The 17,613-nt window shown below is 34.4% G+C and overlaps 2 protein-coding genes and 2 long non-coding RNA genes across 5 annotated transcripts; 1 reads left to right on the top strand and 3 right to left on the bottom strand.

Annotated features, from left to right (window-relative positions):
* Positions 1-667: 667 nt before the first annotated feature.
* LOC119637391 (probable ATP-dependent RNA helicase DDX56) lies at positions 668-2,882 on the top strand. Its single transcript, XM_038033393.1, has 4 exons — positions 668-962; positions 1,019-1,761; positions 1,991-2,386; positions 2,444-2,882. The coding sequence occupies exons 1-4, from the start codon at positions 900-902 to the stop codon at positions 2,871-2,873; spliced, it is 1,632 nt and encodes a 543-aa protein (XP_037889321.1). The 5' UTR covers positions 668-899; the 3' UTR covers positions 2,874-2,882.
* Positions 2,883-3,166: 284 nt separating this feature from the next.
* On the bottom strand, positions 3,167-5,408 carry LOC119637390 (protein a6). Of its 2 annotated transcripts, XM_038033392.1 has the most exons (2): positions 4,081-5,408; positions 3,853-3,998 (listed from the first exon to the last, which is right to left on the bottom strand). In XM_038033392.1, the coding sequence occupies exons 1-2, from the start codon at positions 4,969-4,971 to the stop codon at positions 3,951-3,953; spliced, it is 939 nt and encodes a 312-aa protein (XP_037889320.1). In that variant the 5' UTR covers positions 4,972-5,408; the 3' UTR covers positions 3,853-3,950. The 2 variants fall into 2 exon arrangements, with proteins under 2 accessions (XP_037889319.1, XP_037889320.1); XM_038033391.1 differs by having other exon boundaries at positions 3,167-5,408.
* A 7,320-nt stretch (positions 5,409-12,728) lies between these two features.
* On the bottom strand, positions 12,729-13,617 carry LOC119637491. The gene is made up of 2 exons (XR_005247260.1): positions 13,166-13,617; positions 12,729-13,097 (listed from the first exon to the last, which is right to left on the bottom strand). It is a non-coding gene; the product is annotated as an uncharacterized LOC119637491 (long non-coding RNA).
* Positions 13,618-14,306: 689 nt separating this feature from the next.
* Positions 14,307-17,142, bottom strand: LOC119637490. The gene is made up of 3 exons (XR_005247259.1): positions 16,946-17,142; positions 15,881-16,882; positions 14,307-15,797 (listed from the first exon to the last, which is right to left on the bottom strand). It is a non-coding gene; the product is annotated as an uncharacterized LOC119637490 (long non-coding RNA).
* Positions 17,143-17,613: the final 471 nt, after the last annotated feature.

The raw sequence follows: 17,613 nt of genomic DNA, 5'->3' as shown, positions 1-17,613 counted from the left end.
TTCTCTAAAATACTCTTTTTTCAGGCAATTTTTACATCATCCTGACAATGTACTTACATATTGATCTTAACATAATACGGCTTCAGTTTTTCATTACCTCAAAAATATACATATATAATATATCTTCTGCAAATAATGATCATATTCCATTATCAGGATATATAAGTCTCATTCTTATTAGCTTAATCCACTCAAACTCAACATTCAAAAACCAAGGTTAAGGGTCGTGGTAGTTCATTTATTTAACAATTCTTATTAAGGAAATGTATTTAAGGATTATATTATTATTATTATTATTACTATTAATTTCGCCAGAGAAATAAATTCTAAGACTAAACTCTTAAAAGCACTAGCATCTAAGGCTTTCGGCTTTTATTAAAACCTCTACCGTACTTGAGATTCGAACCCACGACCATTGACTTGCTAGTCGAGATTCCTCGCCTTCGGCTACTCAGGCGGAGCTTAAGGATTATAATTAATATTAATGTCGAGTAAATATTTACAAGTGCTGCCAACTTTCGCCCAACGTACTAAATTCAACGAAAAAGATAATATCGAAATACTCTAACATTTTAACAGAAAACAAAGAAATAAACTTTTACAATTAATATAAGTTTTTTAAATCATAATATAATTTTCGTTGAATTTTTTTGTAATAATTTTAATTGACCAAAAAATTTTTTATTTTCTAAAATTATTTTAGTTATGTATTCATTTTTATTATTAAGATAGCGACCTTGGCTTTTCGCGTTTAAAAGGGAAATATTGCCGTCTTTCTTTCCTAATTGCGCGTTGTCTGTTCACGTTAAAACGTTGCTGTTATTACCTCACTTTATAAGGGTCAGGTTTTATATTTTGTTTATGAAAACGTGTTGCAAAGTATTTTCTTTCGAAAAGAAATGTCGGAAGGGCGCAAAATGTTGCAGTTTTATGAAATGGAATTAGATGATCGTATTTTAAAGGTATTAGTATATAAACGGCTTTTATTACAGTAATTAGCGAATGTAATTTTTTTCAGGCTATTTCTAAGTTAGGTTGGACTGAACCAACCTTAATACAGGAGGCTGCCATACCTAAACTGCTGGAGGGCAAAGATGTTATCATTAAAGCTCGTACAGGATCTGGAAAAACTGCAGCATTTGCTCTGCCTTTACTACAGAAAATTTTAAATACTAAAATGAATGCTGCAGAACAGCGTATCAGCGCTTTAATTTTGGCACCTAGCAAAGAATTGTGCCAGCAAACCCGCGTTGCTATGCAACAAATGAGCGAGAAATGTGGTAAAGTTTTAAGAATTATAGATTTATCTTCTAACGATGTTCTTGCTGAAAGGCATGCTCTCTCCGAAAGACCGGACGTGGTGGTGGGTACACCAGCCAAAATATTGTCCCATTTGCAAGCAGGTGCGTTGGATTTGAAATATTTGGAAACATTAGTAGTAGATGAAGCGGATTTGACATTTGCATTTGGCTTCGAGAAAGAATTTAAAAAATTTGCGGAGTACCTGCCTCCAATATATCAAGCGGTGCTGGTGTCCGCGACCATAACGCAAGAAGTTATAGATATCAAAAGTATAATTTTAAAAAATCCAGTTATACTAAAATTGGAAGAACCGGAATTAGTGCCTGAGCAACAATTATTACATCAACGTATTATTGTAGAGGAAGACGACAAACCAGCCATTTTGTATGCTCTGCTAAAACTGCGCTTAATTAGAGGGAAGAATGTAATCTTTGTCAACTCCGTGGATCGTTCTTACAAGCAAGTATAAAAAATTAAGTGTAATATATTTAAAGAAAAGCTAGAATGATGTTACTTTTTACATTTAAAGTGAATAAGCATTTTTGTCTTAAAGCAGATGCAATTGGCTTCGAAATGATGCAACTAATCTTCTCTCTGATATTGATATTAGAGTTTATTGCATTTTCTATTTTAAATCACTTGTGCATTTTTTTTTTATATTTATTTTCCACTTTCCACCATTTTGCAGATTAAAACTTTTTCTAGAGCAATTTTCCATAAAATCTTGTGTGCTGAATTCGGAATTGCCATCGACAATACGTATACATACAATCAATCAATTTAACCAAGGAGCCTACGATCTTATTATAGCATCGGATGAACACATGCTAGAGAATCCTGGACGACATAAAAGTGAAAAAGAGTCGGGAGCTTCAAGAGGCATAGATTTTCATTGCGTTTCGAACGTAATCAATCTTGATTTTCCGAAAGATGTAAACTCATATATACATCGTGCCGGGCGAACGGCAAGGGGCAACAATAAAGGCGCTGTCTTATCATTTGTAAGCCTACATGAGCAAAAAATTAATGAAAAAGTGGAAGAATGTTTGCGTACAGGGTACAAGAGTGATGAACAAATTATAAAGTAAATTCTCCTTAAAGATTATTAAAACATGTAGTTTGATAGTGTTACGCTTTGCAGAAATTATCAGTTTAAATTGGATGAAGTTGAGCCTTTTCGATATCGTGCTAAGGACGCTTGGCGTGCTATAACACGTATTGCCGTACATGAGTCACGCGTACGGGAAATCAAGCTAGAAATATTCAATAGTGAAAAGCTGAAAGGTTTCTTTATTGAAAATGCTCGCGATTTGCAAGTTCTACGTCACGACAAACCACTGAAAACAATTAAGATTCAGCCGCATCTATCGCAAGTCCCCGATTACATAGTCCCTAGAGCTCTGAAGCGTTTAACGATTACTGCCAAGGGAACGACAAGTAAACCTCGTTATTTTCATTCATCGGCCAAGGCTGTTTACGAGAATCAATCCAACAACCCTTTGCTCTGTAGTAAAGTAGATTTTGGAAAGAAAAATTCAAAAAAGGCAACTAAACGCTCCAATAAAAAATAAATAAAAATAGTTTTACATTTATTAAAAAACGTATACTCTTTCATGTCTCCTTTAAAGTAATTTTATTCAATCATTTATTTCATAAATATATGTTTAAACTCTAAGTTGTGTCATAGATTCTATTATCACTTAATTATTATTATAATATTTGAAATACTTGGTCGAAATTTTTTTTAAACGAGAAATAATCTCTCCGCAGATTTGTACAGTGGGTAATCGATGATGAGATATATTTCGAAAATACTCGAACATTTTTTATTAAAATCAAAAATTATTAAGATTGAAATACTACAACTTACTTGTAAATTATTATGTCTTAAACAATAATAAGAGAGGGGTGGGTGCCTAGTCTTGAAATATACAGGAATATACGAACTATCGAACCATATGAAGCAGGAAAGATAATTTTATCCACCGTGTAATGAATATTGGAGATACATTATTTCACGAAAGTAGTAGATTGAGAAAAAAATTTCGATGTACCTCCTCTTCCACCTCTCTGTTACATCAGTACATATCAACTCCATACAGGTAAATGAGGAGACGAAGGAAATGCCTTCCTTGTCAACCCAATATTTGAAAAGTGCAATGTTTTTGTTAATTGTCGAAGATCACGAACCTTTTCACATGGAAATTCCATGTGAAAGTTGCAGTTACTATTAGTCAGATGTCAACAAAGTCGTCTATATATTGTGCAAAATATGTAGAGATCTTCCCTATTAAATCGAAAGCATATGCGAACTTTTTTTTAAGATTTGAAGTAATTTAGTAGTAAATTAACGAACTGACTGAGTGGATATAATACGAAAGTCAAGATGATTATTTTACATGCGTTTAAAGATTCTCAATTGGTGTACTGCTTCTCTCCGATAGTAGATATTAATGTCCAATACGTATGAATGGTGTTAAAATTTTCATATGCGATTTAGGAAACTGATGAAAAGGCTGTTGATCATACGACCATTTAGCCATCTTATCCAAGTTTGCGTTTTGGTAGTCCGGGAATTTGGACGACATTTGACACAGATACTGGAGCTATAGAGACATTAATAGGTAGCTTTTGTAACAGAGCTGGACTTAAAATCGGCTCCGTCCGATGATTTTGATCATCATCATCATCATCATCTGAAATCAATGAGATGCTTAAATCACTGGATAATTTTAGAGATATAGGCGCTTGTGGCGGCGTGGCCATCGGTGGATTTACATTGCCTTTTCGTTTCTGAGGTGAAATCTTTTGAGAAGCATCCGAAAATTCAGGTATGCCGCATGAAGCTAAACCCTCTCGCAGTTTAGTCAGCGAGAGTTCGTAAATGCGATTGGCTATAACTGTTTGCACAGTGGTCTCATCGGGTAGCATAGGAAACGGCTCAGAATTGTTAGTTTTATTATTTTCTAAAGATCGTCTGGCGCAGGAACTGGCGGAAAGCGATCGTGGCACTAACGAAACCGTAACTTCATCAACTTGTATAGAATTTTGAGGCAGGCAGGTATTTACAATTTGCTTTTCACTTCGTGGCTGTGGACTAATAACCCTCAAATCGGGTACATTATCTGGTGAGAGATCGCTGTCATCGCTTAGAATTATACTTTCATTTGGATTGAACATGGGTTGAAGTTGAGAACATTTCTTGGGATTACGTGATTTCCGTTTGCGTGGTGGATCTGGCGTTTTGTTAACAGTAGTAACAGATGCCATAGATGGTCTCACCACAGGCATTAAACCTAATATTGTAGCTCTTTCTAGATCTAAACCGTTTGCTTTGGCCATTATTGTTGGCTGATCATCCATGATTGGTGCCACTGTTACGCAATAATTAGCAGAATTGTTCTTATTTTTATTGATTGAATTATCAATATCATCATCCGATAATAAATTAATGTGAACATCCGGCTGCAAAGCGTTTAACCTTCTTTTACGAGTCTCAGTCTTTTTATTTTTGTCTCTGTTACTGATAATCTTTATAGCTTCCGTCCATTTTAGGCGCTTTTGCTTTAAGCGTTTATTGTGGCACAGAGCGTAAGCGGATACGTAGAAGGTATTGGAATGTTGTTTACCAACTAACTGCTGCTGTTTATCGAGAGATTTTGGTGCCATTTCTTTCGCATACACTTATATATTGATTGCGTAGGCATCCGAATCATTTGGTTTACATTTTTATCTATCATTCATTTAATCCTTCGAATTGTGGTATGGTTCAGCTCTGTCTTGATATCTATTGTAGTAACAGCCAAAGTACAGTTCCATTTAGGCAATCTTTTATGGTTGATAAGTTTGCATATCGTCCTTGTTATTATAAACAACTAAATCATATCTTTTAACTAACTTAGTAAGAATTCGCTTGCATAATGTATTTTTATTCTTTCATGCTCAATTTTTGGACAATTTTATATATTTTTAAATTTACATGTTTCTATGTACTTCAACTGTTTTGTTTTTTACGTTTAAGGTTGCGGTGCATAAATGAAAACTGTTGAAATGTCAAAATGAAAACAAAGCGAAATTATCAACAATTATTTTTAAATATCAATAAGAAATCTAAGACAATCAATGAGAAATGAAACAAATGGGATAGAGAAATTTTTTAATATGAAAACTTATAGATAAGTAGCGATTTTTAATTAAAATGTTGAGAGAAATGATATTATTATTATAAAATTGTAAATACTAAAAAATTTTAAATAAGAAGGCAATGTAAAATACAAGCATGATGTAAATATACAGCAATACCGATAGGACCGACATTAAATTGCGTAAACTATGGCAAAGTCTCGATTGGCGCATAGCAGGGTAAAACGTTGTATATGATGTAACTGGGAATAAGTCGTATATTATTAGCAGCTTAAACGTGCCATGGCGATTCATGCGGCTCGCCGTTTTCAATAATGGGCACGATTAAAACGGATTATTGAGTTAAATTGTCCTCAAGTGTCCTCTCCTTGATCAAGGAGAAACATATTGTCTCCCGCCATGCCACTGGCAGACCATACTCATTTTTATTGGCTCGAGACGAGTTAAAAGATATGGATTACGAAATTTTGATGTATTCGCCGTTTAGCGAAGGCTTTGCCTCGCCGCACTACCATTTGCTTCGTTGTCTGCCAAACTCTCTTAATGATGTAAAGCTGACCCCCAAACGAGCTTTTTCATCAGAAAAATAAGAAAAGGGTATTAATTAAAATAGCACACATTTAATTTAATAAAGTTCATTTAAGAAATAGGCAGTACTTTCTAAATTGAAGCAAGTAAAAACCCTATAATGGTTCACGGCCCACTATTAAATAGCCTACGGCACTTCGCTAAACACACTTATTCATAAAACGAATTTTTAAAATAAGCCGATATAAGGGAAATGATTGAAAAAGTGGCCCAATCCGCACCATTTTCAATACCTTTCGTCCTTGGCCCGCAACATATCAGAAAACGATTCCGAACCGATCGGCATAATAAAAGTTGGGTTGGTCTTAAATTCTTTTCGTTATTGCAAAACCTGCACAAGCTTAGTATACCCTTGTGCTGCAAATGGTCCCACTAGTAAACACACGTCTTGATGCAATATTAAAAGGTAAATTACAAAATGCAGTGAAGTTTTAAAACCAGGAGAAAACGATTTTGTGTAAGTATGTAAAACCGTAATTTCGACCTATACGTATGCAACACCCTGAAGTACTTAAAACCGACCCTTTTATTATTTTGATCGAATCGAAACCATTTTCTGAATGGACTTAAGATTATTTATCGTTCCGTCTGTTGGACAAATGTCTGTATATTTTTGTATTCAATATAAAGGCCCTGTTCAAAAAGTATCGGATCGGATTGTGCTTACGACTATTCCAGACACAAGCCCTTCTTTAAAAAAGCCGTTATACGAAAATGATTTGAATATTTCAAAATTTTCCGACGAAAATAGGTGATATCGGCTAACTAAACTAATGCAAATTAAAATAATGTAATCCTTGTTGTATTTGAAAAGATTATGCCGCCGCTGCTAAGCATTCATAAAAAGAATTCCTTTTATAATCACTTGCTACATTATAGGAAAGTTGTCCTTTACATGTTAATCAGTCCATAAATTTTAGGCAGAATTCATCGCAACATCATTTTTTACTATTTGACGGAATTAAGATACGCAGAAAAGGAGAACTGTAAACAGCATACATATATATACAAAAATATAAATATGGTAAATGGTGGTATTACTTGTAAATATCTGTGAAAGCTTTGTGTTTTAAAAGCGGCTGTCATATATATTTTACGGGAAATTCGTACAAGTAACAAGATTCGAAAAGATTTGTGCAGGGGTTCATGATGAAGTTGGAATTTGTGGAGATCATAATTACTCACAATTTGACTTTGTTTCTTTTTGTAATCCATTTATATTCAATATTTTCTTTAACCCTTAAATTTTATGACGCCAACTGAGTTGGCCAGTAAAACACTGGAAGTCATCATTTGTTTTTGCTAACAAAATTTTTAAACTGCGAATGCGATGACGAATGTCATACAAAAAGCAAATAAAAACGGATATCAACTTTCGTATTTGTTTAAGATGATTCAAATACGCTTAGTTAACATATACGTCGCGACCATTTCTTAAAGATTTTTTTCCATAGTACGCTTTTATTTCGTGGCACCAGAGAGGAAAAGCTTCAAAAATAATTATCTGCTCTTGCTAAAGTTTGGACCTGCCGTCATAAATAAGATTGCATCAGATATATACATTTCGTAATGATATCTTAGTTTGTTTTCCCTTTGAATACGTTATTCTACACCAATTTTACCGTCCAATGAATTTGCAGTCGACACTGACAAAGATCCCATACATTGCCGACAACTGCAAGCTCACTATTCAATGTGTCGACTCGACAGCCACAATCCAAAACGTAAAAATTAACGTCGGTAGCCATACACCGAAATTCGAAAATTAGCGTCAAGTTTGTTCGACGTCGACAGATATGAATCGACTCCTGTATTTTACAACGGAGAACACATTTTTCCAAATAAATTATATCTTTTCTTATTTATTTATTTATGTGCATATTTGTATTTGTGTTCGCAAATTTACTTTTAAAAAATCAAATGTATTCAAATTTTATCTTTGCCATTTAGTTCAAAAAGCTGAAATTATTTGTCACCAAATTAAGTAACTCTACACTCTGCTTAAAAAACTTATTATTTGAAATATTAACTTATTTTGGATATTTTTTTGACAACATAGTTAAGAGATACAACCACAAATTTTTCCGGGAAAGAAAAGTTTGTTTCTAATGGCTTAATAGATGCGTTGAACCTTCTCGAATGTGTAAAAAAAAAATTTATTATATGAAGCAAATTCGGGTCAAATGAATCCCTCCTGAGAAGGTGCATTTGAAAACGAAAGTACTTTCGTATAGCTTAAATCGCCTGCTGTGTAGCTATGAGGCTTACTGACTTTAAACAAAAATTTAGTTTCTATATTCTACAGTACAGGGTGGGCCAAGTTTATTTTTTCTATTTTTAGAAAATATGGTTAAAAGACGCCGGATTATTAGGTGGTTATGAGATTGTGAGTAGCAAAGGGTAAAAGGTTAAGCATATAATTGAAGAAATATAAAAAATGATAATAAATAACAAATGAATAGATTGGGTAACTAGAGAAATCGAAGCGATAAGTTAAATACAGTTTAGGTGTCAACGGCTTCGTGTGCTTGAATAGAAAGGTGAATTCTCAGAATCATGTCTTTTCTCGAACAGTCAAACACTCTCTTAGTGGGTTCGTTAGTTTTAGATAGAGAACGTTTGAATAAAATGGCTGATAGAAAGAGAGGCATTACTATATAAACATTCGGCAGGTTCAGAACGTTCAAAATGATGTTTTGCACCGAATAAATCCTTATTTGCTCTAATGTGGGCTAAGAAAGTTCATTCAACTCAGGTAAAGGAGTTATTATAGTTTGGCCTGTTAACTAAAAGGTTGATTGATCGCAGAAACACCTCGGAATGGTTTCAACGATCGACATTAATAGCGGCTTTAATGCTTATATATGGTGAAGTGATTGCCTGAAGAAGACAGGAATCTCAAAATGGAAGGTAATCCAAGCAACCTTAACGTTAGTGTGGCATGCTGGGGATAATACGTGATCAAAAATACCTATGCGATTGAATCGTATTGGTCTGAGGGCGGTAAGCCATCAGCAGATTAGCGTCCTTTCCCGCAGATCTAAGACATATGTCACAACAGATACGGCGGCAACCATTTTCTCGGAGAAAACGCCAACTCTGCCCGGCAAACGGCATTCGTTAAAAGAGTGAATCGAACGTCGTTTCACGATGGAAAAACTGGTGTTAATACCATCAAGAAATTCATCCATGTACTAGATCGCTACGATCGCACAGCTAAGAGAGACTTGTAGACAGTAGAACTAGTGATGTCCTTGTAATAAGTACTAAACCTGTGGTGAATCAAAATGTTTCTATCAAAGGCTTCTGTACATTCAGTAAACCTAATCGCACAGGTTGTCACGCTAGGGTAATTCAATCCTGTTGACGTTACCTTCGTCTATATATTGTGGTGTCCTGGTCTTGTTACAAGGGATGATTGTTCCTACATGTTGAATCCAGTTACAAATATGAAGGTCTGAACTAGCCAAATTAGCTCGCATTTTCTCAGAAATGGCGGAAGCAACGGCAAAAATGGCACCGTATATTTGAGATTCCATCGTCTGAGGCAAATAACCTGGAATAGTATCCGCTAATTTTAACGAGCATTCAGCGGTTCGTGAGAAAAAAATGTAGCAAAGTAAGAATTTTGCGTGAAACGTCCCATTTATTAAACTCACGGGTGGTTTGGGTCAAGGTCACTCAATCAAAAGACTTTTCTATATCAGCTGAAGTAATCAATGAATGTTTCCTCAATGATAAGATATTTCACAAAACTTCCCCAAGCTGATGGTAAAGAGTAGGTACACTATGTCTGAGTAAAACGGTGTACTGCATCTTAGAAAAATTGCTTCTGCGTGTTTTAGAAATCGTCTGACAAAAACTGTCTCCAAAATTTTGGCTAGTATGGGCAAAAGTGACATGGGCCTATAACCATCCAAATGAGAGGTATTTTTGCCCTGTTTCCCAGTTATGTGGGAAGAGAGCAGAAGTAATAATAATGTTGTTCAGCTCACATAAGCAACTTTTGACTGTCAAAGCAGCGTTGTCCACCGTTGGGTAAGAAATTATAGGTAACGAGGAGTTCCATCCTGTGAGAGTGACTAGGGTTTGATCAAGTCACGTCAGTAGGTTCATCTCATTACGGGAAAGATAGAATACGACAGACTTAAAATGTGTAAATTGCGATTGAAAGCAAATATCTTTGAATTGCAAGCATTATCAAAAGGCAACGAGTTCCAAAAGGGAGCGAATTCCAAGCCTACTTTTTGTAGACTGGAGACAAAATTTAGGTAGAAAATGTGGGTGCCCTTGATTTCCTTGAATTATTGACTCTATTTCAGACAAAGCGACAATCCAGAGAAGGGTTATTCATCTCTATTTACCTTTTGTGGATTTTGCAGGCTTTCTTAACCATGGCGGACGCTTTTCAATAAATTATGACGTTCTCATGAGAGCGATGCATTTTGAATTTCCTCCAAGCATGACACATCATGGATGTTAATTTAACAATAATGCCTGTAAACCAGGCAGTTTTTCTTAATGGTTTTCTACTGGTAGGGATTCACTCATTAGTGGCCTTTCGGAAAAGACGTCCTATTCGTGCTTCTTCTCTGTAGACATTAGAGCACTCTTGACAAAGTTTATTAAATAGAACCAATTTGGATTAAAATTACGTCCAATAAGCCTTTTAAAGAAGAAATTGCGGGCTAAATAATTTGTCATGTGTCAAAAATCGGTTTAAAATCAGAATAGGCTAATTATCACCGACCGGTGGCATATTCAAACTGGACCAAGTCAAAGCTAACACGATTTTTACGGGAACGATGTCAGTATGTTTGGCACTTATGAAATTAAGCAAGGTGAGAAGCGGTTATTAAAGAGAAACATTACGTTACTGTACTCGTTTATAGCAAGCCTTTGATTAGCTGTAAATCAATAAAGCCCAAACGATGCTGATCTCTTAAATTTTTGAGCTTATATTGCTCGGAACATCCTATTACTACCAAATCATAGAGAAATTCTTGCGATGATTTTAGTTCGAAGAAGGCAAGGGTCATCATGCGCTGCAATGACTTCGGGACTATTTTTAGTCCGTATGGAAGTCGCGTGTAGCGATATGAGCCATTGCTCGTTGAAAAGGAAGTTATATTTCGCCATTTCTCCCCGATTTCGATTTAATGAAATCACGATATTAGCTCAAGGCATAGGAAATATTTGGCTTTTCCTAACTGGTCAAGAACGTCTTCAATTTTTGGAAGGGGAAGTTTATCTGCTAAGAGTTTCTTGTTGGCTTGGCGATAATCCACTACTAAACGCCATCTTTATTCGTTAGTGTTTGCTAGAGATTTTTTGGACACTAGTAAAAATGGGCTGTTATATTTGGATGTGGACGGTTCAACTACTCCGTCTTTGATCAATTTAGTGACCTGTTTACCTATTTCGGACTTTTGTGATTAAGGAATTCGGTACTTTTAATATATAACGGTGTTTTATCGTTCAGTCGGAGCTTTTAGTTAGTTGCGTGGTTCCGTTTCAGTAAGAAAGATGTCGCAGAATTCTGTACATATTCCTATTAGTGATTGTTTAAATACTGTGGGAAATTTTAATTTGTTTAATAGTATTGTCTTTTCTTATTCTGTTTGGCGGCCTATAGCCAAGGTTTCGGAATTATTTAGACACTCGAATTTAATATCCTTACCATTTATGGATACATTATCCATCGTTGCATTGATTACTCTGATGATTCTTCCGATTATTTCGACCTATATTGTTGTTATTATTGTTATTATTACTGTTAATGGCAGTTTGCCTTCGTTGGTAGGCATTATTATAGCTGGAACGTCCTCTGTTGCGTCTCCGGTTAGAAATATTGACCTATTTGTGTAATATAGTATTGTTTTGCCGGTACTAGTTGTTTCTGCTGCTGAGATTATTCGTCAGTCCGCCCACGATATACGCTCCTTCCAGAGGCTTATTTACGTCTGCCTCCATTGTGTGCTGATTGGCTGTTTTATTTCTTTGCTGTAGATTCATAAATTTGACCGTTAAGACTTCTACTGATTTCGCTTTTACTCTATGCTGTAATGTGTCAAATATTTGTGTGATTTCTGACGACAGCTTTTAGTTTGGTTTTCACCAATGAGACTGTCACCGTTTCGTATGTTTCTTTAATAGTATCTACCAGTTGTAGTGCGTCTATGAAACTCTGTAAATTTTTAGTTCTGCCACCAAAGTCGGGAATGAGACTTGAGGCAGTTTTTAGGAATTCTACCAACGCTTGTGCTAGTTGTCAGCAGAAATTTTTGTTGTTTTTGGGTTTTTGAAATCTATTTGCAACAGCAAGTGTTTGATGATTGCCTGATTGTCTGTTCTGGGATATGTAGGAAGATATGCTTGTTTACCTCCCACAGTAGTGAAAACTTTGTAAAATATATAAATAGAAACCAATAGTTTTGTTTCGTCCTTTTTCTCAATACAAGGAAATACTTGAAGTGATCTACTTAATGTTCTCTCTTTTTTCTTTCGTTATATTATAACGAAATATATATATATATATATATGGTTTTAAAATTTCTCTTAAATAAGACATCTTTACTTTTTTAGAAGCACTTTTGCAGTTAATAAGTTGAGTTTAATGTACTTTTAAGATAACTTAAAGAATGGTTATATTAATATATAATATATTTTAATTAATTATATGGTATCTATAAATCCGCTGTATTCCTTAGTTTATACTTGGGGTCCATTAGGCGATGTATTCTCGATGTCCTCTGGTTACTTTCCGCACTTTTGGCTATTCTTGGTTCGTTCTTCGATGCACGATTGATTACTGCATTTTTAGCATTTGCACCTCTATTTCGCACAGGAATTTTATGGTGAGTCAGTTGACTGACTATCTATCCGAATTGGAATCGTTCAAAATCTAAGTTACGACACAAGTTGCTTCTTAGAAGCTTGGCTCAGAAAAGTGTAGTGCCACTCACATAGCGCCATACTCTTAAACGAGTACTCTGTTGCAGAGTTAAATGAAGTGCTTTGCCACGCATTCACCAATGTTTAACGGCACTGTCACATATGTCCTCCTAAAAAAGCAAAGTATTAAGAATGATGTGACATCATTTGAATGTATTCTTTATTCATTTTGACTAACATTCGTTCTATTCATTTTGACTAACGTTATTTGTTTAGTACACCATGTTTGTTATACCCAAAACTCCAAGATAAACGGTGCACTCATTTACTCATAATGTTGGCAACACCCAAAAAGAAGCTCCAGAAATCCAATAAAATATATATCTATTCTTGATTAGCATGAAATTCTTAATTGATTAGGCCAAGTCTGCCCCTCTGTGCCTCGACATCAAACTTGGTATAAATATTCGAAGTTTTTACACAAAGGTTGGCGCTGAAAATGGGCTAAATTGGTCAAAGCACAAGCACAACTAAATGAGATTCCGTTTTTCTACACAAAAATTTGTGGGTTTTTACACATTTACTTTGCGAAAAACTTAATTGTCTATGCGTAAAAACGAAAAAACTAGGATTTGTCCACACAAAGCTACAAGTTTAAAAAATTAAATTTCCTTTTTTCACTTTTTTGAGGTTTTCTTTTTGTTAGTCAACGAACACAGAATGCTTAAAACTATTTGTACATTCCTCAAATAAAGATTATTATCTGCCTAAGAATGCGTTAATTTTAAAATAAATATGATGGATACCACGATGTGGTGGATTCATTTTTTCTTAATAATCCGAGCGATGTGGATATCAAATGGAGGGACTTGCAGAGTAGAAGGCGAAGAGATAATTGTGTTAATTTTAGATTAATTATGGTGGACGTCACAACGTGGTAGAATAAGTACTCTTAACAACACCTTTTATTGAACTAAAAGATGAAACATAAATTTTCCTCTTTTATGATAACAAATAAAAAACATGGGAGGCCAAAAATCGTAATAGTGATGGGTATAAGAGATTCGGCCGCAGCAAAATTTCCAAATATTTTACTTGTTGTAAATTATTTTAACTGTAACTGCTTTATATTAATAAGATAATTTGGCATAATTGCACTTTTATTTAACTGCACTGATCTAATTTATTAAAAACATTAATCTGGTAAAATACTGCTTTGCACTTCTTGCAGGCATTTCCTTTCTTCGGTTTTGTTCTGAGTATTCTTATCGGACATATAAGCCACAAATCTATTGGCTTAGTCCATCTCCATTCAACGTATCAAAAAAAAAAAAAAGAAAAAAAGAGTATTCTTACAGTATATAAGAAGTAGTTTTTTATTTAATAGATCAGAAGAAAACTCATTTTCTTAATCAATACATGCGATGACATGCATGCTTACTTTACACTTAGGAACAGTTGTGATCAGTAGATATTACGAATGTTGACCTAGCTTCATGACACAGATTTTCTTTTATTAGAACGCAGAAGTGTAACGGTAGTTAGTTACGTAAATTACTGCCGCTTACAATTTCGAACTTGTTTGTACAGTTCTGTTTGTACGTAAAATAATTTTTTTTATATTGTTGTTTTTTTAGAGCTAATTTTTCTTATGTATGCAACTCTGAACATTAAATTTTAACGTCAACTTGTTCCAAACAATTGCTTCCGTCTCATTTGACATATATGAAAGCGGTCATGTTACAGCTGTTGTGCATGTATATTCCAAAAAAAGAGAGTTGCTAAGAAATAATGGGTGACGATGTCATTCATAATGCAAAATTACCAAAAAGCGGAAACGATGTATACAGTTTTCATACATAATTATTCGGAAATAATTTTGATTGTGAATTGTTTCAAACTCTTCTTTCAGTCTTTATCGAGCAGATTGTTGCATCTACGTAACTTTTCGTTGAGATTTGTTGTATGCATCTCACTTTTTGGTTCAAATCGTCCAGCGACAAACGTAAAGTTCAATTGTGTGCGAATATGTAAAGAAAATTTTTGCTTTAGATAGAGTTTATAGTTTTTTGTGTTTTCTTTTCTATACAATGCAAAGTTTAGGTATAAACAATATCGAAGATTTTTGAATGCCGTTTTGTGTCTGACTAGAAATAATGCTGAATAAAAAAGCAAACTAAAATACTCAGTGTTATTTCATCCTTTTCACTTTTTGTAGGCCATATGTCTCCACTAATTCTCTTCATTTTCTTAATTCAAGCAGGGATTAACATCCAGTTTATAAGCGAGCGTTAATTAGATTCCTTGCATTTTTTGCACATGTGTTAACACCTAATTGTAATTTCGAACCACAAAGACGAGTTAGTCGACGAGTTTAAGGAAGCTTATTTCTAAAACAAATCAATAGTTCCTGTTCTTCTATCTTAAAATAATGTGTTTCGTTGACAAATTTCTGTTTTCACTACATATTATATTAAAAACAAAAATAACAATTGGATAAGATCAAAAATATTAGACATTATAAAACAAGACATTTCGTTAGCAGCACTTGCGCAATAAAATCATTATGTACTCCCGGGGATAAATAAACGACAAGATTGTCTAACATATTGTTCAAAATTCAATCTTGGGAATTTTTACAGACTTTTCGTTTTTGTTATTTAATAACTGCAGTAACTCTTAATTAGTTGTAATTTGATCGCTTGTGCTCTCATTCTTAATATTTGTATGGCCAAAGATTCTATTAGTAGCTGCTTGATATGACGTGACGTTTTCTCAAATGTTCGCAAAGCAGAATTCTGTGTTTTGTGTGTGAATGTGTGCTATGGTATGCGTATCAGGCGCTTGCATGTAATTTTAACATATTTTCACTTGGAAAAGAGATTTACAAAGAAAAATTGGTGTAAATGTATATTAATCAAATAATTTTCCGTCATTTTCTACAACACTTTACCATATTTCCAGCAAGATGGCGATATCGTTCTGAAAGAACTTATACCGGTTTGACAATGATCCAACCACCGATCAATTTTTGCACTTCTTCAACTTTGCGGAGCTAGGTGCCAACCAAGCCATGCTTCATCAGTGTAAACAAGTGGTAATCAGAAAACGCTTCGTCTGGTGAGTATGCTGGGTATGGCAGTACTTCCCGTTCGAGCTGCAATAGTGTATCCCTAGGTAACTCTTGCAATAAGTGTCCTTTTTTTTTGGATCGTTTCCATCGCATGTAACCGTCTAAAAATAGTGGGTTCGTGAACTGCTAAGCTGTTCGAAACATCTTTGAGTGTTTGAGCTGGGTTTTCTTTCAGTAATGTACAATACAAAAAAATGTATATAAGAAGAAATTGAATTGAATAAATTAGTCTGTTTTCTTTAAATCTCGAAAAAGTATGATTTGTTTAAGTTGGAAAATTCTATAAAGTTCGTATTGAATCGAAATTTTCTATTGAATTGGAAGTTTTTCTAAAAAGTCTAATTCCGACTGACATGCCTACAATTTATTGCAAATTTATTTTGCAAAAAGGGACTGCGTGTACTCAAAGTGCATCCTAAAAAAGGGGCCGGTTCGTTTCGCGGTGTCCTAGCCATGTGAATGTGTCGCTTATATGAAATGTGTTGGCTTCGATGCCAAAATTGGTAATGCTCTGTCTTATTCGGCCAAAGGCCGCTGTTCACGTACTAAATGCCGACAGAAAAATATAGAGTTTTAGGTATTGTTCATACAGAAGATGGGATTTACTGAAATGACCAAGGATTTAAAGGCATTTTCTACGAAGTTTAAATAATACTCCCACTGCGATGTGGCTTTTGAGCGCTCCCCTCCATAATTTAATCCTGCGAATTCGTCGTCAATTACTGATTGTTTGACAGTGGCGGCGCCACAAAGGTTATTTCTTATTTTCGTTTCTTGCTTGGAATGTCATTCTCGGCTGCGCTAACTATCACGTGAGGGCTTCTAAACATTTATAAAAAACAATTACAAAATAAACCCAAAATTTTAAATTATAATTATACTCACGGCTGTCTTCCACTTATTGGCGGCAACACCACGTTTGCAAAACTTTTTGTTGGTAAATTCGTCAGTTCGGCAATTCTCTCTTCGTCGAAAGTCAGAACTAAAACAAGTGTCTATCCTCCGGTTTTGTGTAGGGACAATGTGTTAGCACTCATTTTTTTTTTTTTTTTTTGATCTTGTATTTGTGATCTGCGCAAAACTAAAAACCAGAGGTAAAAGTAAAATGAATGCAAACAAAATATTGGCATAATTTCTGTAAACTTACTTTTCGTCTTCGTCCCATTTTTTATATACTTTTTTATATCATTTCATTTTATGAAAAACTTTAGCTTCATTTTGTTTTTATTTACGTTTGCATAATCTTGTTATTGATTGACTCTTTTTTTTCTTAAGTATTCAGCGAATCAACAACAGGTGAGTGCCAAATTTATTAACGTTCAAACCAAGAACCCGCTACGTTTTCTTTGTTTTTTTCTCTCTAATCTTTTGATGTTTTGTTGTTTTTGTGTCTTGTAACATATCATTTTCCATATTCTCTCGTTGATTTATTATTTTTTGTTCATTTTATTGTCATATATGTGGCTTTGTTTTCTTTATGTTGTTGCTATTATTTTGTGAGTTGACATTTTAGTTTATATATTTAGTTTGCATGGTTGGAAAAAAGGCGAAGA

This window comes from Glossina fuscipes, unplaced genomic scaffold, assembly GCF_014805625.2.
Source record: "Glossina fuscipes isolate IAEA_lab_2018 unplaced genomic scaffold, Yale_Gfus_2 59, whole genome shotgun sequence".
In the NCBI taxonomy this organism is placed as follows: Eukaryota; Metazoa; Arthropoda; class Insecta; order Diptera; family Glossinidae; genus Glossina; species Glossina fuscipes.
This window is presented reverse-complemented; position numbering and strand designations above follow the sequence as displayed.

Coding starts and splice junctions, on each gene's coding strand:
- LOC119637391 (XM_038033393.1), top strand. CDS start 900: ATGTCGGAAGGGCGCAAAATGTTGCAGTTTTATGAAATGGAATTAGAT. Junction 963..1,018: donor TAGATGATCGTATTTTAAAG/GTATTAGTATAT, acceptor AATTTTTTTCAG/GCTATTTCTAAGTTAGGTTG. Junction 1,762..1,990: donor TCCGTGGATCGTTCTTACAA/GCAAGTATAAAA, acceptor ACCATTTTGCAG/ATTAAAACTTTTTCTAGAGC.
- LOC119637390 (XM_038033391.1), bottom strand. CDS start 4,971: ATGGCACCAAAATCTCTCGATAAACAGCAGCAGTTAGTTGGTAAACAA.